General features: G+C 46.1%; 2 protein-coding genes across 8 annotated transcripts in view; one reads left to right on the forward strand and one right to left on the reverse strand.

The window, feature by feature from the left end:
* FHIP1B (FHF complex subunit HOOK interacting protein 1B) overlaps positions 1-12,183 on the forward strand; it is a 22,186-nt gene extending 10,003 nt beyond the window's left edge. For all 6 annotated transcript variants that reach the window (XM_072610150.1, XM_072610151.1, XM_072610152.1 and 3 more), the window contains 6 exons: positions 2,847-2,926; positions 3,294-3,457; positions 3,928-4,749; positions 8,565-8,743; positions 9,149-9,311; positions 11,632-12,183. In XM_072610150.1, coding sequence (XP_072466251.1) covers positions 2,847-2,926; positions 3,294-3,457; positions 3,928-4,749; positions 8,565-8,743; positions 9,149-9,311; positions 11,632-12,002 — 1,779 coding nt within the window. In that variant the 3' untranslated portion in view covers positions 12,003-12,183. The remainder of the gene's footprint in view (positions 1-2,846; positions 2,927-3,293; positions 3,458-3,927; positions 4,750-8,564; positions 8,744-9,148; positions 9,312-11,631) is intronic.
* A 103-nt stretch (positions 12,184-12,286) lies between these two features.
* Positions 12,287-14,894, reverse strand: C5H11orf42 (chromosome 5 C11orf42 homolog). Of its 2 annotated transcripts, none has more exons than XM_072610168.1 (3): positions 14,152-14,894; positions 13,183-14,044; positions 12,287-12,720 (listed from the first exon to the last, which is right to left on the reverse strand). In XM_072610168.1, the coding sequence occupies exons 1-3, from the start codon at positions 14,440-14,442 to the stop codon at positions 12,437-12,439; spliced, it is 1,437 nt and encodes a 478-aa protein (XP_072466269.1). In that variant the 5' UTR covers positions 14,443-14,894; the 3' UTR covers positions 12,287-12,436. The 2 variants fall into 2 exon arrangements, with proteins under 2 accessions (XP_072466269.1, XP_072466270.1); XM_072610169.1 differs by having other exon boundaries at positions 12,287-12,628; positions 14,152-14,885.
* Positions 14,895-22,988: the final 8,094 nt, after the last annotated feature.

Raw genomic sequence — 22,988 nt, forward strand, 5'->3', positions numbered from 1 at the left:
TTCCCTTACAACTCGAAGGAATCATAGAGTTCCTCTAATCCAATAGGAAACCTGGACCCAGGCTGGTCAGGTGGTTTGCCTTAGATCCAGAAGTAGTAAGTGACCCCCAAAGCCAAGATTTGAACCAGGTCTTCTGACCCCAGAGCTAATGATCAGTGGGAAAACCTCCAACCTTGGCTGTTGAGCTAAGGGGAAAGACAAGAGCTGGGGTTCAGTTCTGGGCACCACATTTTAGGTAAGACATTGCAATTGGAGAGTGTCTAGAGGAAGGCAACGAGGATGGTGAAAGACCTCAGTTTCATCCCTATGAGGGTTGGTGGAAGGAGCTGGAGATTGCCTGGAGAAGCAAAGATTTAGGAATAGGATGGTACCTTTCGTCATTTATGTGCCAGGCTCTCATGTAGAAGGGAGATTGGACTTCTCCTTGCAAGCACAATGAGAGGAAGATTTCATGTGGAAAGTTTTGTCTTACACCAAACAATTCAAATTTTCCTAAAATGGAAAGACCTTCCACAAGAGGTCTTCAAATGAAGGCTGAATGAGTACTTGCTGGGTCTCTTGTGGAGGGGATTCCCATATAGGGGCCTGTTAGATTAGCTGACCTCAGAGGTCTCATGCAACTCTGAGATTCTGTGTCCGTAACTAGGCACAGAGAATATGGGGGATTTGAGGAACCCCAGAAGCCAAAGAGAAATTGGGTTCCACAGCTACAGAGGCTCTCTTACCTCCATAGATCTTGGGAAAGGGAGTTCTTAAGGAGTAAAGAAAATATCAGACAGTCATGAGCCTTGTGCTCATCTGTAAAGGAACCATGTCTCCTGCCCTGGGTCAGTGCTTCTTAAGGACATTTGCACACATAATTATACTTCGTGACACAGCCCTTTCATTCCTGTGTGTGCTACCATGCTTCCCCTCCTCTTTCCCCCTCCCCCCCAAGTCCGAAACTCTTAGAGTTTCCTAGTTTCTGCTTCCCAGTCTCCTTTTCCTGTCTTTCCCCTTTCTTTGTACTTTTCCTCTAGAAAGGGGTTTCTTAACCTGTGGTCCATAATCCTACTCCATTCACCCCTCCACCTCTACCACAAAGGGTCCATGAATATCAGATGTTAAGAAGTCCATGAACTTGGAAAGGAAAAAAAGATATATCTTAATTTTCAGTAACCTTGAATGGAAATTTAACATTTCCTTCGATTATGAATTAAAAAGCACACACATTATGGTGAGGAAAGGTCCATTGGCTTTACCAGAGAGCCGAAAGGACCCATGACATAAAAAGGTTAAAGTAGCTGTGCTGTAGAGCAAACAAGATGACTCAGAATCTCTCCTTGTCTGAAGCTCCTCCTACTTCCTAGGGCAAACCTTTCTGGTTACCTAATCTCCATACACAGATATTCAGCTACATTGTCACTGAATAGTTTGACACACTTAGTTACAGTGTTTAAGAATAGTCTTTGCAGATATTCAGGGACACAATTCAACATTCTACAGACAAGCTAGGGACACAGCATTGTATTAGGCACTGTGCTTCTTCACATTTTAGATAAGGGTCAAGATCTATATCTGGAAGGAAGCTTAGAGGTCATCTAGCCCACCCCTCTCATAGATGACGAAGTTGAGGCCTAGAGAAGTTAATAATTTGCTCACAGTTACCCTAGTAGTAAATGTCGAAGCCAGGATTTGAATTTAGGTCCTACAATTAACTCTAAGCTTCCCATTCTTTTTGTTGTGCTCTACTGCCTCCCTTCTCATGAAAGCGTGTAGTCTGGCAGGGGCCTGAGACTCTCCTAGAGAACTAGTGGGTCTGAGAGGGAAGATCATTGCTAACTTGAGGTAAAGGAGGGCATTTGAACTGGGTTTTAAAGAATTGATCAGAACTCACCAGAATAAGAGGAAGAAAAAGAGGAGATTCCAGGCATAGGGGATAGTTGAACAAAGGCATTTATAGGAGACTAGAGAGTCATCCATTTTATGTTGGAATTCAGAGTGCGCGGAGGGGACTGTGGATGAGGATCAGAAAGGTGGTAGTGGGTACAAAATTGTGAAGAGCGTTGAATGCCAGCAAGAGAGAGTCATTTCAGCTTTGCCTAGTAGGCACTAGGGAGCCATTAATGATTTTTGAGGAAAGGACTGAGCACATAGATTACTCTGGCAGTTTGTGAAAGATATATTGGTATGGGAAGACCCATTAAGATGCTATTCCAGTAGGCTAGAGACAAATGATAATGAAGGCCTGTATTGGGGTTGAGAGTGGAACTAGAGGATACTAGAGAGCATTTTTTGCAGAAGTCCAATGAGAAAGAAATTCAAACTGATATGTAGATCACCCCTTGGAAGGAAAGAATGGGTGTTTCATCATTGATCCTGTGGTCCCTGCAGCCTTTCTTTACCCAGATCTGTATGGGCTGTCTCCTTGTGTCCTGTTAAGTATGAGACTCTATGCAAATTATCCCTTGAAAGATTACTAGACTTTTATAGTCAGACCACCTGGGTTCAAATCTTGGTTCCAGCATTTGCCAGCTGTGTGACCTTGGGTAGTTACTTAGCTTTATCTGTAAGTTAAGGATGGCAGTACTTTCCAGTGTCTTGGGGCTCTTATGGGGAAAGCATTTGTAAATCCTAAAGTGCTATAGAAATGTGAGTTATTTTTAGCTGATGGAAGGGAGAGTTGTAGGTGATTATGCCTTTTCCCGTATCAATATGGTTTCTGCCTGAAAGGTGGAGGAGTTTAGCAGGGAATGAGAACTTTATGCAGAGGACCTCTTCCTCCTAGCTTTCTACTGTTGCCCTGAGCCTGGGGACTGGTGGCAGATGGGGACCCTTAGGTAAGTGACCGTTTCCTTCCCCTTCAGCTCTGCATGGTCTCCTTGAGCCTCTTCAGGACTCTTCTGAACCTCAACTGTGAGGATGTGGTGCTGCAGCTGGTGCTTAGGTACTGTGAAGTGGCATAGCTAACCTCCTTGGGAGTGCTCTGTGTTCCCCAACAAGGGCTTGGTGAAGGGAGGGCACTGTTTGGGAGACCTCAGTAGGCTCAGCTGTGCATTTTCCCTAATTAGGTGTGAGAGGGTTATGAGAGAGGGTTCCAACATAGTCCTCTTCCTGACATCAGCTACCTGCTCCCCACCCCTCCACCCCCTCAATCCATGGTTCCCTCTCTGCTTTCCCTGATTCCCATATTTTTTTCCTCTGGACCCTATCTCCCAAAATACTCTGAGCCTTAGTTTCTGTGTCTCCACAAGTCCCTTATTCTTCAAGTATCTGACCCCAAGCTACTGCTCCTTCCTTTCCCTTTCTCCCAGGTATCTGGTCCCATGTAATCATGTCATGTTGAGCCAGAAGCGAGCTGTACGTGACCTGGACCTTTATGGACGGGCAGCTGACAAGTTTCTGTCCTTGATCCCTCGCTGTTGTCGGCATCGTCCTCCAAGTCCACCTCACCTGGAGCAGACTTCCTGGGCTCGAGGTGGGGATAGCCACTGACAAATATGGACTGGCTTCCTGGGAGGGAACTTCTAATGGAATATCTCTAATCTCACATAGAAAGTCTAGAGTGGAAATGATTTGGGCCAACCCCTGCTTCTGAATAGAGCTCTCCCTAGTTCCTAATCCCATTTTAGCTCCATCTTCCTCCTGTCCTCTCCCAGCCCCCTCTTTGTTATTTTTGGCCTGTATCACTCCATCAGCTTCTCCATCCTTTTTCCTGTTTGGAACCCAGGGAATGGAGGAGTAGGGCTGGAGTGATGATTTGAAAGGTGAAAGGAGGTAGAAGAAGATTCGCTTTTCCTGATCTGTTCTGTCTGTCTTTTTATCTCCCATATTCCCTCATCCTGACTCCTCCTCCTCTGCTTTGTCCTGACCTCTCCCATGATCAACTTACCCCCATTCTACAGTGATTCCTGTGATGACCTTTATTTTAATCATTTGTGTCCCCAGGCCCTGGCAGCCCCAATTTAGATTCGTCATCAGTGGTGACAGTAACCAGGCCCTCCACACCATCTCGCCTTGCTCTTTTCCTTCGGCAGCAGAGCCTGGGTGGCACTGAGCCCCCCAGCCCCGCTCCTCGCTCTCCCAGCCTGGCCCCATCACCGGCCTCCAGCCCTGGCCATCGGCCTGGCTCTGTGGAGGAGCCAGGTGAACTGGAGGACAACTACCTAGAGTATCTTCGGGAGGCTCGGCACTGTGTGGACCATTGTGTTCATGCCTGCCGTTCCTGGTCTGCTCCCTATGATGGGGAGCAGCCCCCTGCTGACCCTAGCCCTGTGGACCCCGGCTCTGGCCCCATTGGCCCTCGGACTAAGAAACGGAGCCTACAGCCAGAGGAAGAGGATGGAGAGGATGGGGGGGAGGGGGAGGAAGAAGAGCTAGGAGGTGGGGGCCATGGGGGAGCCCGGATGTTGTCTCTGGGGGAGGGAGAGGGCTCTGGCCTGCTGACCTCCCTCCAGATCAATGGAGCACTAGGGCCTTGGCCTGAGGGGGTCAAGAAGGTGCGTCGGGGGCCAGGTGAAGGAGTAGGGGAACAGAAGGGGGGGATTGGAGGGTTGGTTGGATTGGAGGGCTTTGGGAGGGAACTAAGAGAGTTGGAGGTGGCACTGAGTAATGGGGGTGCTGGGCCAGATTCCCGGCACGAATCCCCATTGCTACCTGAAGAGGAGGAAGCAGCCTATGAGAGCTTCAGCTGCCCGCCTGAGCCCCTTGGCCCCCTCCTCAGCAGCCCTCTTCGGATTCCCAGTCAGTTGCCCAGCCAACCCTTCACAGGTGAGTCTTTCACCCTGGTGGTTTGTGTGCCTTTGGATGGTGTCTCATATGTGTTCTTACTGCTTTTGCCCATTTCATCCTGTATTGAGGGGTTCCCTGGCCTCTGTGCACCACAGCTTATATTCATACTGAGTTGGATGAGACTTCTTAGCCCATATCTCATCTCTGTCCAGACCATAGCGATCATAAGACCTCACATTTATCTAGGTATTAAATACTCTACATACATTGTCTCATTTGTTCCTCATAACAACCCTAGAAAGTAGTTGCTGTTCTTAGCCCCATTTTATTAATGTTGGAACTGAGGCTCCAAGAAGTTAAAGAATTTGCTACCTGGGGTCACACAGATAGCAAGGACTGAAGGAGGGAATCAAACAGAGGTCTTCCTGACTCCTAGTTCTGACACTATCATGTGTCTCTTGGCTTATGTTGTTTCTGTGTGTCATATCATGTATGTTTGCCTTCGCTAATTTCTGATGCTTTCTACATTGCAGAGTGAGTCTTGGCTCATGTTTTCACTCATGCCATACCATATCATGTCATGTGTGTTTCAAGGCCCACTCTCTGGTCATGAATTTCCCCTTTGCAAGTGGTCTGTTCTGGCCTTATGTGAACTATACCCATGTCTTCCTGTATCTGGCCTTCTTCCAGAATTTGTCTCTATTCCTAATGAATTTATGGTTTTCTGTGTTGTTTCAGATTTATCAGTGGTCTTTCACTGTATTGTGATCTTGTTCTTTTTGGAAGGCATGTAGATGCTGTTTCATTTATTTAAGGCTTACCTATGTCCTATCACCTATAGGAGTGTGCCATGTCTTGCGTGGGAAGCCTGTGTGAATGTTCCAGTATACATGTGGGAGGCATGTATGTGATGTGTCCTGGATAAGAGCTGAAGCCCCACATCCCTGCTGTTGAAGCAGTTCCTTGGTCCTTCAGCTCCAGCATTTAACTCTTTTCTCTGGGACCAAAGCTAAGGGTCTGCCACCCAACCCTTCTGATGAACTGCCTCCTTCAGGAAGTTCCACTGGGGGGGACACTCCAATCACTGTGTGCTTCCACAGTCATCAACAAATTAATCACTCCCTCCCCCCAAGTCTGAGCGTTTCCAAGTGTTTCCTGCTACTGAACTGAAGAACATGGGGGAAATAAGAAATATATTCTGGAAAAAGGCTACTTTGGCTAGTGTGGAATTGGAGATTGACCTGTTATTAATTCTGGGTATAAAGAGGAAAGGCCTCTCTGGTCTTTTTTAGGTTTCTTTCTTCTCTCCCTTCTTTGCTCTCCTGCTTTAGTTACAATTCTGGTTTTCACTGGACTCCAAATTGTTTCCCTCATTGTTCGAATTTTGGTTGGTCTTGGATTCTTAATTCTGGATAGAGGTGGCTCAAATGAGCATTTCCTTACCTCTTCTTTGTTTTTTGTGAGTCAGGCATTTATTTTCCTTAGGCTTTAGAACAGCTCATTTATTCTGCAGCCTACACTATGTCTTTTTGGGAGTCCTCAGGAGAAAGAACAAAGGTACTTTTCTGTGCATGACCTTGAACATTCCTTTCTTGGCTTTAGTCTGCCCTGATCTTACTTTGTAGTCATCTCCTTCAGCTGCAAATTTTTCTGATTCTTGGCCACAGGAAATGCTATTCTCTTTTGATATCTCCTTGGCCTGAGTCTAGATCTTGTAATTTCCTTAGCACATCCTGTTTCTTCTGTCCTGATTGGTCTTGTGTAATCACACTTAGTAGTCCAGTCTCACTCATAGTTCCTTGTCTAGAGTAACAAGTGTTGGCATCTTGGTCTGGTTTCCTGAGTGGCCATGATGTGTCCTGTAATTCTCACCTTAACTTTCTTGCCACTCATTTGGTGGTAAGATTCAAGAGTACTTAGACTGAAAGGGAACTTAGAGATGATCTAAGATCTCTCATTCTGATCAGTGATCCTTCAGGTATGGCCTATCAGGTCTTTACTCTTTTTCTTTGACTTCTCTTTCCTATCCCCTTCATTTTACAAATAAGGAAACTTACTTGATGTTTAGTGAGACCCAGTGCTTAAGACCACACAGCTAATAAGTGGCAGAGTCAGAACTTTAATCTGGGTTTCTTGAGTCCTTATATCATATTACTTCCTTTCCTAAAGGAATTAATTTCTTTTCTCCTTTCTGATGTGAAACCAAGAGCTGGCTTTATTTGGTTCTTTGATTACTTTGACTTTCCTTTGTTAACTCTCTTTGTTTTCTGTTCTGTGCCCTGATTAACACCTTGAGCTGAATTGAGGACTTAACTGGGACCTTTGGGTCTTCTGACTCTTCTCTATTGGGAAAGCTGATTGACATATCTGAAGCTAAACAATGATTCCCACTATAAAGATTTGGTAGCCAAGTCAGGAAGAGGACTGATTGGCCAGATTCTATCCCACTTTATCTATTGCCTCACTCAGCTTTTATAAGCTAGTTCTTCATAGATGCTTGGGTAGAGGCCCTTTCTCCTCTCCTTCTGCCACCTGGATGCTTAGGCTGCCAGAATTTTCTAATTCCTTTGGATTTGCCTCATCTTGGCATGGATGCCTGCTTTGCCCCCAGAGTTAGAGACAAGGTTTCTCAAAATGATATCACTAGCACTTTAGGAAAGAGAGTAGAATGCAGCCGACTCCTAGAGCTCAGAAATGCTGAGTTAAAGAGTCTTGGAATCTTACCCCAAGATGTGCTTGAGCTAGATATAGAGGATGCTACAGTTTCTTGTGTCTAATGTCCCTGCTTGGTACAGTGGAAAAAAGATTGAGTTGGGAATCAGAAGACCTGGGTATGTGTCCAGTTCTGCCACTTATTTCTTGTTTGATCTTGGGGAAATCATTTGGCCTCTGTTGGCACAATTTCCTCATCTATAAAAAGGGATTGGACTAGATGATCTCTAAGATCCAACTGCAATTCTCTGATTACCCATATCACAGAATCAGTTGGAAAGGAGCATAGAATTTAGAGTTTGTAGAGACCTGACTGATAAATCATTCAGCCAGTCAACAAGTCTTTCATGCCTGTTATTTTCCAGATGCTGCTAGGTATTGAGGATACAAATAAAATGACTGAAGCAATCCCTGTTCTCAAGGAGCTTATGGTGCAGTCCAGCTACCTCTTTTTTATAGAAGGCATAACTTGAGGCTGAGTGTTTAAGATCTTTGGCCAAAATCACTCAGGTGCTAAAGTAGCAGAGTTAAGATTCTCACCCAGGTTTTTAAGACTACAAATAGAGTACCTTTCCTACCATGCTGCCATGACTTCGTTACTTATTTCTGTACAGGAATCTTCTCATTAGCATCTCTAATAAGTAGTGTGCAGCCACTGTGTGTGTGTGTGTGTGTGTGTGTGTGTGTGTGTGTGTGTGTGTGTGCAGTTTCTTAGACTTCCCTATTTTATTTCTGGTCAGTTCTAATTGTTTGGGAAGTTTTTCTTTACATTGAGTGGAAATCTGCCTTTAGAACTTCTACTTATTCCTCCTAGTTTTATCCTAAGGAGCCGCACAGAACAAGTTAACTCCTTTTTCCACATGACATCCCTTAATATATACTTAAAGACAACTTTCACATTTCACTAATAGTAGAGTTATTCTGCTCCCCTGTAGTATACTGTAAACCAATCATTGCCCTCAGTAATACATAGTTCTAGTAAACTTACACAGCAGAGGACACAAGATATCATTAAGGGAAAGGAGAGGTATGGATAAATATGAGTTCTCTGAAACTTATGTGTGTCCTTTGTCTCATATGTTAGAAATATGAGCCATATCGTTTTGAGAAGTGTGTGCAAGCCTTGTGTACCATGTTCCCAGGCCCCTTCATGGCTGTGCTCTTTGCCAAACTGGAGAATATGCTGCAGAATTCACTTTATGTAAACTTCTTGCTGACGGGGCTCGTGGCCCAATTGGCCTGTTATCCCCAGCCCTTGCTTCGTTCCTTCCTGCTCAACACCAACATGGTCTTCCAGCCCAGTGTCAAGTCCCTTCTTCAGGTAAGAGAGGAGAGTCCTTCTTAGGAAGGGTGGGAGACTCAAGAGTCAGGAGACCCACATTCAAGTCTTGGTTCTATCTTTTAACTGACTGTGTGCTGTTGAGCACTTTACTTTGCTGAGAGTTGAGTTTCCTCATAGGTGTTCATGAGAAAGAGAAATCTAGGGTGGTGGAAGAGGGCTGTTAGGAGAGGGCTGTGTACTGTGGATAAATATTCATGTGTATTGTGTCGAGAGGAAAAATGGGGGTAAGGGTGTGGGTCTGGGCTCATCCAAAGAATTCAGAGTTAAGAACATATGTCAGTTGTAGGCTGTGGAGCAGGAATTGAGGAATTTGATGAGCCTAGCCTTTGGGGTCTGGGACCAGCCTGGCATGTGCAAAAATTATCACTAAGTTCTGCTCTACAGGTGCTGGGCTCAGTGAAGAACAAGATTGAGAACTTTGCAGCCTCCCAGGAGGACTTTCCAGCATTACTCTCCAAAGCCAAGAAGTACCTCATTGCCCGGGGCAAGCTGGACTGGGCTGAGGGTCCTGGGACTGGAGCTGTCCCACGACGCCCAGATACCCTTGGTGAGGTCCTTTTCCCTTAATCCTTTTGAATTCCTTAGTAAGACCTCTGATTCAATCTCTCATCCCTTCTGGGAGGCTTCTCACTCCCCACCTCCACCTTTCCCTTGATGAAATCCAAGCTATTCTGACACCTGGGTAGAGTCTGCACCCTTCCTCCTCCAACTCTCCAATCCTTTTGATTTCCTTATTGTCCTCAAACATCCAATCCATACCTCCTAAGATGTTACACTCCAGGCCCTATGCCCTTCTTAATTCCTCCTAGCCCTTCCTCTAATCCTTCTGTGTCTGTTAGTGAAGTCCTGTCTAGAATCTCTAATCCCAGTGACCCCTTGGGTTAGTCCTCCATCTTCCCAGCATCTCTACCTTACTTGGTCATGTCTTAAACTCCTAGTCCCTCCAATCCACATGTTGAGGACTACAACTTCTAAACGATAATAATAATGAAAATAGCTAGCATTTATATAGCACCTACTATGTGGGAGTGCTACGTGCTTTACAATGATCTCATCTGATCCTTAACTCTAGGATATAGATATTATCATTATCCCCTCTTTTTACAGATGAGGAGACTGAAGCAACAGAGGTTTAGTGAGCCCAGAGTCACATCAGTCATTTCAATATTTGTTGAGGACTGCTGAGTGTGAAGCTCTGTTATATGCTCTGAGGATGCATAGAATTAGAAAATGGTGTTGGCTATCCTCATGGAGCTAATATTCACATAGACAAAAATACCAGCAGGCAGTGTCTGATCACTTTGTAGTACTTGCTACAGACAACTTGAGCTATTTGAATTTAGAGGAAGGAGAGGTCTTTTCTGGCTCTGGTGGACAGAGAAGGCTTTAGGGAGTGGATGAGATTAGATCTGGACCTTAAAGAACGGGGTAGGACTTAGAGATATGGAAAGGTTTGTGTTCGTCCTTCGTTGCCAAAGAAGACCATGCCATCAGAGAAATGATGACATGACTTGCACGTGCCTTTGTTTTGAGTGAGGGAGGGCTGTGCAGGTCATCAGCCTTAATTCTCCTCCAGAGTCATGTGAATCCAGTGACCAGATATTCATCAGGATGACTGGAGATGACCCAGGATGCACTGGGAGACCTTGGGCCCAGGGACCCACTTAGAGTAGGTGGCCAGGGATAATTGGGGTGTGGGTGGATAGTTGAGCCTTTATCCTAGTTTATGGAGAGTCATTGAAGATTTTTGAGAACCAGATTAGTGATAAACATACTCAAGCTGTGTTTAGAAAGACTAATCCCTGTTGGCCATGTGTACAGACTAGACTGGAGGGGAGAGATTGGGAGGTAGGCAGGTGAACCAAGAGGATGCAGACATAGTTCAGGGGTGAGATAATGAGGGCTTGAGTTACAGAAGTGAAAGGGAGGCATAAGAGCAAGGTTTTAGAACTGGAAGGGACTGTTAGAGGTGATCTAGTCCAACCCCCTCCCTCTCTTTTTTATAGATGAGGAAATGAGACCAGAGAGGTTAAGTGATTTGGCCATGGATACATAGGTTGTGTCAGAGCTAGAATTTGAACCCAAGACCTCTGACTCCAAACAAGTACTCTTTACACTGCACTATGCTGGAGGGAGATGGAGAGAAGTGATAGGATTCAGCAACCCTGGAATTCAAAGATATCTTTGAGGCTTTAAGAGTGACTGATATATGGTGGTTTTTGTAAGGGGGCAATGTCATGGAGGAGGCAATGAGAGATCTTGCAGTCCATAGGTGGACAGGTGAGCCTTTGCAAAGTAGGAGCAGGAAGGAAGGATGAGAATGTTGGGGTAGAAAATAGATAACTAAAGATGAGGAGAAGCATTGAGGGATCTCCTGTCAGTGATCCACTTACTGATTAGAGAAAGTAGATGTAGGTTTGATTCAGGGGCAGGAATGGATATTGGCTTAGCAGATATGACTGACGATGTGACTTGCAGAAAAATTGAGTGCTTATAATGGGACAGTACACTGGAGGGTTAATGGAGAGCAAAGAGCTGTCTACCTCTTTCCTCATCTATTGGCCTTGAGGGCAACAGTATTTGTGAAAGATTGGGTTGAGGAAGGGAAGGTTGAGGTTAATCTGTTGGAATTGCAATAAAGAAAAGTAAAAAGTGGACCTAGTCCCAGGAAAGCACTTTACCTCCACCTACATTCCTCATATTCCTATTCCCCTTCCAGTCTCTTCTATCTTTGGGAATAGATGGGAGTCCAGCTTCTGGATGTGTCCTAAGTGTGACATTCCCTGAGAGTGTATGTGTGGGACTATGACCTCTAGCTCAACCTTGGCCCCTCCATAATCCCTTCTGTCATTTCTCCTGCTTTCTAGTGAAGGCCCGGAAGCCATCCTTGGGAGAGCTGCTCCTTCGTCACGCACACAGCCCAACACGATCCCGGCAGGCAGCCCAAGTAGTTCCACAACTGGGTCGTGAAGGCCCTGGTCCGGCTCTGGGCCTTGGTGGAAGTTTGGGTTCCCATTCAGCCTTGGGGACCTCACCCTTACCCCTCCGGAGTAGCCCTGCTGAGCGTCAGGGTGAGGCTTTGCGCATCAAGAATGCTGTCTATTGTGCGGTGGTCTTCCCCGAGTTCCTCAAGGAGCTGGCAGCCATTTCCCAGGCCCATGCAGTCACCTCTCCCTTTCTGCTGGAGGCCTTTGAAGAAGGGCCCAGGACCCCTGCCAGGCCCAACCCTGAACCCTAGTCCTTTCTTCTCTATCCCCCTTACCCATTGGACAATCAGGAGCCCAGGGAGGGGGGCTGGATATGAGGTGGGCTCCATTTTTAGATGCCAAGGAGGCAGAAAGATAACTTTTTAATTTATTTGAGATGAATGTTTTATGGAGAACTTGTTGCAATATGTATAAAAGGGAAATGTCTAAGCAGTTCTGATGCCTCCTTTGTGCTTCCCAAGGCTCATGAATGGGTGGGTGGGGTTGCATGGACATGAAGTGCTTAGGAGTGGGCAGCCTCATTTCTTCTCCCAGGCCCCTAACCTGAGATGTCAGACTTTAAAGAATTAATTAGAGCTAGACCCTGGGCTTCCTGGGGCTCTGGCCTACCCACCCAGCACCAGAAGGAAGAGGCAGTATTGATCTGGGGTGGTTTTGGGGAGTAGCAGCTGGTATTTATTGGGGACTAGGCTCCTTGCACCAAGCCCTTGGGGCTGAGCCCCTCTCCTCCTGCCTCCCCCTCCCCCTTAGTCATCACTGTCGAATTCCGCTGATAGACCCTGCAGCAGAGGCAGGGACATGGAGTGCCGGTCCGGGTCCCCTGGGCCCCCGCCCTGGTTCCCTGATGAGGGGTTTCGGGGGCTGAAGAGCCAGTTCTCTGTTGGGGTGGGGGGGGAAATACTGTCACAGCTCCCCTGACCTGTGATCCCTCAGGACCCATACTGGGTCCTCTTGCCCAATCTATGTGCCCTATTCAAATAAGATAATATTTGTAAAGTGCTTGGCACAGTGCCTGGCACATAGTAGTTGCTCAATAAAATGCTTATTCCCTTATTCCCTCCCCCTGATGACCTCATGCCTTGAACCTTACATTGTAGCCCTATCCGTCTTTTAGATTCTGTACTTAATGTTCCTCTGGCCACCTGCTATACATGTTCCCCCAAAGTTCTCTCCCTCCCAACTTAGGCCTCATACTCTAGTCCTGTTCCTCAAGGTTCCAGGGACTCAATTCTTAAGGTCCTGGGCTCCATTCACACCCTGACTTCTTTGTCCCGTCCCCAACGATTTGAGGTCCCATACAATCTCAGTATCTTATGCCCTCGACTCTCTCCTGGCCTCTACGGATTCATATCCCATACTCTAGTTAGTTGTTGCCCCAGTCCCAAGCCCCAACCCTATCCCGTAAGGCCTTGTGACCTGACTCCTTGGTACCTTTTTTTTTCCCGGTACCCGACAGCGTGTTTGGCCCCCTTCGAAAGGGGTTGCGACCCTTATAGGAGAACCTGGTTGTCCGTCCTTCTGGAGGACCCTGGCTGGGTGGTGTGGGTGACTGTTGAGAGGGTGGGGCATCAGTATCAGGAAGGGTATTGGGTAGGGTTGAGGACAGGGATGGGGTCAGCACTGAGTTCACTGTGGACTCTGGACCTGGCCGGGCCCAGCTGGCTTCCCTAGGCAGTTTGTTCCCAGTCATGGGCCTCTGTGGTCCCAGCATGCCTTTGGGCTGAAGTGCAAATTTGAGGCAAGAAAAGGCCACTGGCAAGGGGTACTGAAGGCGCAGCTGGCGGGGCTCACAAGCTGTGGGTGCCAGGGCCAGCTGCAGCCAGGAGCAGGAGAAGACCTGGTAGATGACATAGATGCTGTGGGTACCACGGAGCCAGGGCAGGGCTGGCTGGAGGCCCACTTGACCTGGTGGGAGTAGTAGAAAGGCCACACGTTTTCGCAAGCCCCCCAGCTGCAGGGTGATGTGGCAGGGCTGCCCATCTACCAGTCTTGTTTCCTCATAGCCTACCTCAGCCCTGCCCTTGGGTGAGTACTCCCTTGTACAGTGGGCAAAGGCACCTTCAGGTCCTGTACGCTCCAGCAACCCTGGCAGTGGTCCCACAGGTAGCAGAGCCCGCCGACTCCGGCGTGGCAGACCTAGCCCCAGGGTCAAGGGTAGGCCTAGGCGGGCACGGATGAGCCATGGAGGTGGCTTTGATTTTTGCTTCACCAGCACTCCGAGTAGATCATAGCATGCTGCATCTGCCAGGAAAGGAACAGCTACCACATTGGGTCCAAAGCGCTCCTCGATGACCTGTGGAGCAGTTGGGCAAGGGTCAGAGCTAAGGGGCATCATCCCTCAACCTGTCCCTCCCACAGCTGTCCAAGATCCAGCCCCTTTCACTGGCTCAGTTCCCCCACCTTGTCTTTGATGAGGGCCCAGGTGGAGTCAGCCTCAAAGAGTGACAAAGGCTGGGGGGTGCTGGCTGCCATGATCAGTGAGGGCAGCCCCCAGAGGGCAGGGGAGCTGGGCCTGCAAGCCTCTCCTTCAGACCCTGGGCCTGAGGTCATAGAGCTGTTGCCAGGCACCAGGTCTAGGAGGTAGGACTTCTGGGTTCTGTTTCTGGAGCCCAGGGGGGAGGGAAGAACTAATTGGGTTTTATGTCTAACTTTGGGGTGCCCTGGGAGGCAAGACTGAGATTCTTGGTTCATTTTAGGAACTCCAGTGGATTTAGGGTTCGTGATTTCTGCTCAGATTTGGAGTTAATCTCAGTTGTCGGAGAGATCCTCTCCTCAACCTCAGCCTCTATATGCTCCATGCTGCTATTATTTCAGTGATGAGCCCAGACTGCAGGGTTCAGGGAGCTGGTATTGGCTATGTGGAGCTGACATGTTTCCAGGAGGGAGGGGCAGTTGAGATCAGTGACTGTCGAGGGTGACTGTTTCTTCCCCTCCTCTTAGGAGAAGGAGGCACAGGCCATATCAGAGAACCTAGAGCAGATTCAGCTCTCTGGAGGAAGGATGGACCTAGTCCCTGGTTTCGGTGAGGAAGCCAGGAACTGTACCCAGGCCGCCAAAGTGCCCCAGAGGACCCAGACCCTGTCTGGGGAGTGGGGAGAAGTGGGAGAAGGAGATACACTATGTCCTGGGATGACCAGGAAGGTGAATAAAGCCCTAGACTTGGGCTCCGGAGTTGCCATAGAAACCAGAGCCGCAGGGCCCCGGGAGTCGCTGCGACGGGGGCGGGAAACCGAAGCGGGGCTGCAGATGGGGGTGTCGTGTCCATGGTAACCGAGAAGGGAGAACGTGTGCCAGGCTCACGCCACTGTTGGCAGGGTAACTGCAGTTGGAAGCGGCTCTGGCCGCACGCTCGCTGCGTTTTTGCCTCGGCCTTCGCTCTCGATCCTTGCCCTCACTCCAACCCCACTTGGCTGACCCCGCCCCTAGAGTGGTACTGCGAGGACAGCGCCACTTTCCAGATGTTTTTGATGCTGCGGAGAATACCTCGAGCCTGCCCTGTGGTTCCCTGGCTCGCTCCGCAGCAGAGGAGACTTAGGATGGATTAAAATGATGAAAGGAGATATTTACAAAGCGCTTAGTACTGGGCCGGATACATACCAGGCACTTCATAAATGCTCGGTCCCTCCCTCCCTGCCTCCTTTCTTCAGGAATTTAATGACTGTCACGTGGAAGAGGGATTAGTTGTGTTGGGCCTGGTCCAGGAGATCACTCACAGTTCCACAGTTCCACAAACATTATCAGTATCTACTGTTTGCCGGTAGACAGACACTTACTGGGCTAGAGTGAGGGGTAGGGGGTGCAGAAGAGTTGGAGGAACAAAGACAAGAAGGAAATAGTCCTTACATTCAACAGGGATCAAGTGTAGGAAGGCGGATAAAAAAGAAAACACATTACAAAATTTCCCACTGCCCCGAGCAGATTGAGCTGTATGGACTTGGAGGTAATGAATTTTCCCCATCATGGGAGGTCTTCAAGCAGCAGGGGAAGGAATAAATGTCTATTGACTTATTTTAGCTGTCTTAGGGAATACTGGTTCAGGCTAGAATAAATGGCCTCTGAGGTCCCTTCCAACCTTGAGATTACACAAAAACAGCTCTTTGGTACAAGAAAGGAGACCTGGCTTCAACTCCGAGTGCTTAATGCTTATTAGCTTTGTGGTCTTTGATGATGATAACAGCTAGCATTTATATAACACTTTAAAGTTTACAAAGCATGACAAATACATTTACTCATTTAAGCCTTAAAACGACCCTGAGAGTTGAGTGGTGTTACTATTCCATTTTATGGATGAGGAAACAGGCAGACAAATGACTTGCCCAGAGTCACACAACTAGTGTGTCTGAGGCAGGATTTAAATGGAGGTTTTCTGACTCCCAAGTCCAGCACTCTATGCACTATGCCATCTAACTTCCACTTAACCTGTGGCAAATGATATAACCTCTCTGAGCCTCAGTTTCCTCATCTGTAAAGGAGGAAAATAAATAATACATGCACCTCCTTCAGAGGGATGTTGTGAGGGCTTCAGGGGAGAGACAGAGACACCATTCCATTATATTCTGTCTCATCAGCTACAGGCCCGAGTGACAGCAAGAGACACTATTCTATCGTGTTTCCTTCTTTACTTGGTCTAGCCTGCCTCCAGGGAAAGGTGAGAAATATCATCTACTTCCCTACAGGTCCCTATCCTTGAGCTAACACCCTAAGAGGAATCTACCTTGAGGTCAAACTCCTAGGGATTTTGATAACCTACCTGAACTCATTATTAAATGATTAATAAGTTTGGACCCACTCATACCCTCCACATCCCAGTGATTCTGAACTCCCTGTCCCCCATTGCCTGTTTCCTTATTTCCATTCCACCCAACCTCTTCCCTTCCCAGTTTCCCTCTCTAAAGCTTTCCATTACTTTTCGTGTGCTCTCTGGAATGCTTGTTCCATAGGCAACAAAATTGCTTTCATCTTAAATCCCCTTTCCTATTCTTTCCATTTTCTCTCTCAGGCTCTCACTGAAATCTGGTTCCCTATGATGACAGTCTCATTGTTCACTCTTTCCAGCATTTGTGGCACTTTCATTCATTTCTCCCCCCCCCCCCCCCCCCATTTGCTGGTTGAAGTTGGGGATTTGGAATGTTGCTTACTCCTAAATGCCATTTTCAAGCTCTCCCTCTAGTACCATCCCTCAGTAAGCTCTCCTATGGGACTCATTCAAACCCTATTTACCACCCGATTAAAATCCTGGTAGCTATTGTCTATTGACTTCAAGGACACTCCCCTTCTTTCCTCAATGAGTTCAGTGCCTGCCTCAGTTTTTCTCTCCTTCCCAGCTCTTGCCTTCTTACTAGGATTTCAGCATATATATTGATATTCCCTCAAAAACCTCAACTTCCCAGTTTAATCACTCATTCCCCATGACCTACTTCCTCTTCCCCATCTCAGTTACACTGAGATAGTTCATCTTGCCATCACTCATAAATGAACCACTTCCACATTCATGAACACTGAAATTCCTTTATCTAAAGTCTGTTGTCATCCCACCTCTCCCTTTACCTTGCAATTCCAAACTCAGTCCTTAATCCTCACCAAAATCTTAATTCTTCCCCAGATTATCAACTCTGTACTTGTTAAACTCTTCACTATCTTGACCTCATGGTCACCAGTTTAACTCTATATTGTTCTTTTCTCCTGACTCTTTTCTCTTGAGTCCCTTCTCTTTCTGAGCCCCTATCTCCCTAATCCTATCATCAATCTTGCTGTGCTAAAGCTCAGCCTCTGATTACTTCTGTCTTCTGTTGGCCTTGCTCTTTCTCACAAGCTGCTCACTGAAGCTGGAGAAATTCACGAATCAATGCTGGTTCTATCCACTACAACTGGGCCCTCACTGCAGCAAGGCTGTAGTTTTCTGTCTCCCTAATTGATTTGCCATCTCACCACAGAAGTTTTTCTAAGTCTCTTCAAACATCCCATAACTCTTTTTCCATCTACACCCTCAACTGAGAATCTTGCCTTATATTTCACTGAAAAAATTCAGACCATTTGCTGAGGGCTCCCTGTTTTCCCCTCTTCTTCACCTCACATCAGTCAGTTTCTTCCCCAAGGGGGGATAGCTCTGTTGTCATTCTTCTCACACCATAAGACCATCCTTGCCAAGGCAGATTACTCTGCATCAGAAGGGGGGAACCTGCAGCTTCGAGGCCACATCTAAGTCCTCAAGTATGGTCCTTTGATTGAATCCATGTGGCCTCGAGGCTACAGGTTCCCCCTTCTGCTCTACATGGACAAGTGATCCCATTCCATTCCATCTTCTCTGGCAGATTGTCCCTTCCATCATCCACACACTCTCTTATCTTCAATCTTCCCCTATGTACTGGCTGCCTCCCTACTGCTTACAAAAATGATTATGCCTCCATTTCAGAAAAACTCTTATTTGATCCATACATCCCTGCTAGCTATTGTCCTACATCACAACTCCCTTTTGAGGCTAAAGTCCTTGAGAAGTTTTAACTCCCTGAAAAGCTAAACTCATACTATAATGAATGTTTCTACTTCCTTTCCTCTTTCAGCTCTCTACAGTTTGGCTACCAGCTTCATCATTCAATTAAAACTGCTCTTTCCAAAGTTACTAATGCTCTCCTAATTGCCAAATCTAATGACACCTTTTCAGTCCTCCTCCTTCCTGACCTCTCTGCTGTCTTTGTCACTGTCAATCATTCTCTTCTCCTTGAAACTCGCCCTTTGATCATTTTCTGTGATGCTACTATCTTCTGGCTCATCTCCTACATATTCAACCACTCCAGTTTCTTTTGCTGGATCTTCATGTGTGTTATATCTATTAATTGTAGGTGTCCCACACGGCTCTATCCTGGGTTCTTTTCTCCCTCTATACTGTTGATTTAGAACCATTAGCATTTTCATCATCTTCCATGGTTTCCATGATCATATCTATGCTGATGATTCTCAGATCTACTTAACCAGCCTTAACCTCTCTCCTAATCTTTGAATTACCTCTAGAAGGACATACTAAACTGCCTATTTGATATCTCATACTGGATGTTCCCATAGACATCTCAGATATGCCAAACTGATCTCACTATCTTTCTCCCCAAACCTTTTCCTCTTTCTAACAACCCTTTAATGTAGACCATCCTTGTCATACAGACTAACAACCAAGGTGCCATCCTTGATTCCTTATTCTCTCTTACCTCACATATCCAATCTGTTGCCAAATCTTGTTGATAATATATATGCTCCCTTCTCTGATAATGCCCCACCATAATGCTATAGGTCCTTATCACTCACCCTTGGACTGCTGTAATAACCTTTTGATTGGTCTTCCTGCTTCAAATCTTTCCCAATTCCAGTCCATTCTCCACTCAGATGTCAAATTGAGTTTCTCAAACCACAGGTCTAACCATGTCACCCCCTCTACATTCAATAAACTCCAATGACTCCCTATTATTTCCAGAATCATTGGAAATCCTCTTTTTGTCTATCAAAACCCTCTTTCCTACTTTTCCAATCCACTCCATGATCCAGTGACACTGGCTTCCTTGCTGTTCCTCAAATATAACATTCTGTCTCCCATCTCTGTGCATTTTTCACTGACTATCCCCTGCCATGTCAGGAAATCTCCTCTTCATCTCAATCTTCACTGCCAGCCTTCAAACCTCAACTTCAGTTTCACCTTCTAGAGGACATCTTTTCTAGTCTTCCTTAATCTTAATGCTTTCTCTTTGAGAGGACTTCCAATTTATATATTATATACATATAATATATATATATATTTATAGGCTTGTTTGAATGTTTTCTACCCCATTAGACTGAGTTCTTCAAGAACAGGAATATTTTTTTTGCCTTTCTTTGCATTTCCAACACTTAATACAGTGCCTTGAACATAGTAGGTACTTCATAAATGCTTGTTGACAACTTGAAAGCATAATGGAATGTAATGCAAAAGCATTTATTAATTGCTTACTAGGTGCCTAATTGTGCTAAGTGCAAGAGATTTGGAATAGAAAATGGAGGCAATAGCTCTTGCTCTCAAGGAGCTCCCAATAGAATTAGGGGAGATACCACATATAAAGGGGGTTCCACTTCAGGTCTAACATCTGCTCAGGAGTGCAGATGTTAAGTCATTTTGGATGCTGGGGAAGCAATGACAAAGCAAATGACTCCTGACCAATGAGTATTGGGAAAGAAGTGTTGGGTCCAAGGGTTGGAGTGTATCAGAGTTCTACGTCACCTTAGGGATGTGGGAACCAGAAAGGTTAGAGGATTGAGCATCTAACTGAGAGAAGGCATCCAGTACCTGGTGGGAACTGGACAGTGAAAGGTGAGACAGAAGGGCTTCCTGAAACCTATTCTTGATGGGCCTTTGAGCTGCTGTTTGTCAAAGTGCTTTGTACATAATGAAAAACTATAGAAAAGGGATCTGCTTTTAATAATCAAGAAAAGTTTATTAAGCATTACTGGTATTTAAAACACTGTTCTACATCTGGGAGGAGATGCAGAGTGAAACTGATAGTATTGCTGTCTTTGTGGAGCTCACAACATAGTAGGGGCCTGTGGAAATTCAAGAGCAGAATATTTGTTTGTTCCTGTTATGTTCCAAGACTTGTGTTCTTGCCAGAGATACAAAGATAGCTCTGAGGCAGAGATACCATTCTCAAAATGCTTTCAGTCTAAAAGACAAGTACAGAAATGACTATTGCTACAAAAAGTGAGAAATATGCAATGTCCAGACAAAGTGCTGGGAGAAATCTGAGCAGCGAATGATCACTTTTACCTGTGAATGAAATCCTGACTATTTGGTAATCCTAAATTGGAGTGCACAGAATGTGTTTGTCCTTCATTCTTGAAGAGGATTATGACATCAGGGAGATGATGACACGACTTGACGATGATTTGAATGAGGAAGGGCTACGCAAGGTCACCAGCCTCACTTTCTCCTCCTGAGCCATTTGGGTTCAGTGGCCAGATATTCATCAGGAGATACTCAGGATGCCAAGCACAGAACAGAATATTCTGGGAGGGACTTCAGAGGCTTAGATAGTCAAAATTAGATGAAGACATTGTAGTGCTGAGTGGGGAAGTGTATGGCCAAAATCCTAGGGAAACTGGACCTACTGAGTTGGTACTCATGCTCTTCTCACAAAGGTATGTGAGTTTGAGGGAGGAGAATGCTATTATGAAAGCACAGAGATCCCTCTGTAGACTGAGAAGTTGAGGACTCCATATTGTCTCTGGGGCTTTGTGATTTTGTGTAAGTGTGGGACCCTAAGCCTTTTAGGCTTATGTCAGAAGTACAGATTTCTCTCTTATAACCTGAGACACTCCCTCCTGCTTTTCCAACCACAAGGTTTTTCCTTTTCTTTTTCCAATTCTATCTCCCAGTCTGGGGAGAGGGGGTAACAGGGAGAAGAGGAAGCACCTTTATATGAGTGAAAATGAAACATGGCAGCCCCCCAAAAACTAATGCAATCATAAACTACACTGAGAAGGCATCACACCCAGGACAAAGGAGACAATCATTTTGTTGTCCCCTGCTCTGGTGAGACTATGTCTGGAATATTGTGTTCTGGGTAGCACATTTTAGGGAAGATTTTGAAAACTTGGAGTTTTATATTGTCCAATGGACTAGGGTGACTTTTATGGTGAGGGGCCTTGAGATTATGCCATTTGTGAATTGGTTGAAGGAATGGGACAAGTTTAGTCTAGAGAAAAGAATTAGGGAGGGTAGAGTATTTGTCTTCAAACAGTTGAAGGTCTGTCATATGCAAGAGGAATTAGATTTGATCTGCTTATGAACTCCTTCAGGATAGGGATGGTCTTTTTACTTTTCTTTGTACATCTATTGCTTAGTACAAAAGGGATGTGTGTGTCTGGGTGAGGGGGGATTGTTCAGGAGATCTAACACCTCTGGTGTGAGGGCTGCAGAGCCCTTTTCAGGGCTGTTCATCCACCTTTGATGTCCACCTCGTTCACCTAATTCTCACTAGTGGCTCCAAGATACGGTAGCCTTGCATGGTGTCCACACCCTGGCAAAACTGTCTAGGTAGATGGGCTAAGTCATCTTGAAGGTGACTGAGAGGCCTCAAACCTATCACTGGATTAGGGGGATGTGTGCCTCAAGCAGGTAAAGATGTGGCCTGGTGGAATAGATGGATGCGAACAATTTGTTCCAATGGTCATGAAAGCTAATCATCAGAGGTACCAAGATCATTCACTGCATCTTGGGCCATCACCAGTCATGCTGATTTTTGTTCTGTCACTGGATGACTTGGGAAGGGGGGGGGGGAGAGAGAGAGAGAGAGAGAGAGAGAGAGGGAGGGAGAGAGAGAGAGAGAGAGAGAGAGAGAGAGAGAGAGAGAGAGAGAGAGAGAGAGAGAGAGAGGAAGGGAGGGAGGGAGGGAGGGAGGGAGGGAGGCTGATGACTGTGTAACTCTGCTTCATTTAAATCCAACTCATGAATAAGACACATCACCCCATGATATCATTGATCCTCTTTGAAAAGAAAGAATGAACAACTAGTTGTGTGACCCTTGCCAAGTCACTTAACCTCTGTCTGCCTCAGTTTACTAATATGTAAAATGATGATAATAATAGCCGCTGCCTCCCAGGGTTGTTGTAAGGATCAAATGAGATAATATTTGTAAAGTGCTTAGCAGTGCCTGTCATATAATACTGTTACTGTTGTTTCTCTCTCATTTACACAGAGGATCAATGACATCATGAGGCGATGTCTGAATGAATTGGATAAAAGTGAGGCAAAGTTTTATGAAGTTATCAGCCTCACTTTGTCTTCCAGAATCATCAAAATCCAGTGGTAAGATGAAAGTCAAAAGCCTGGTACATAAAAACACTACATTAATCAATCAATAAATATTTGTTAAACATCTACTATGTGCCAGACTCATAGGGCTGGCACTAAGTGCTGGGGATTCAAAAAGAGGCAAAGAACAATCCCTGCTCTCAAGGAACTTACAATCCAATGGGGAAATGCAACATGGCAAGCAAATATATACAAAACAGGTTCTATACAGGATAAATAGGAAGTAATTAGAGGGAAGGCACTGAAATTAAGGGAGGGGGTGGATTTCCTGTAGAAGGGGAGATTTTAGTTGGAACTTAAAGGAAGCCAGCTAGGTTAGTAGTTAGAGCAGAGGAGGGAGAGCATTCCAGGCATGAAGGAGAGCCAGAGAGAATTTCCAGAGCTGAGAGATGGTGTCTTATTGGGGGAA

This window comes from Notamacropus eugenii, chromosome 5 (assembly GCF_028372415.1).
Source record: "Notamacropus eugenii isolate mMacEug1 chromosome 5, mMacEug1.pri_v2, whole genome shotgun sequence".
Lineage (NCBI taxonomy): Eukaryota > Metazoa > Chordata > Mammalia > Diprotodontia > Macropodidae > Notamacropus > Notamacropus eugenii.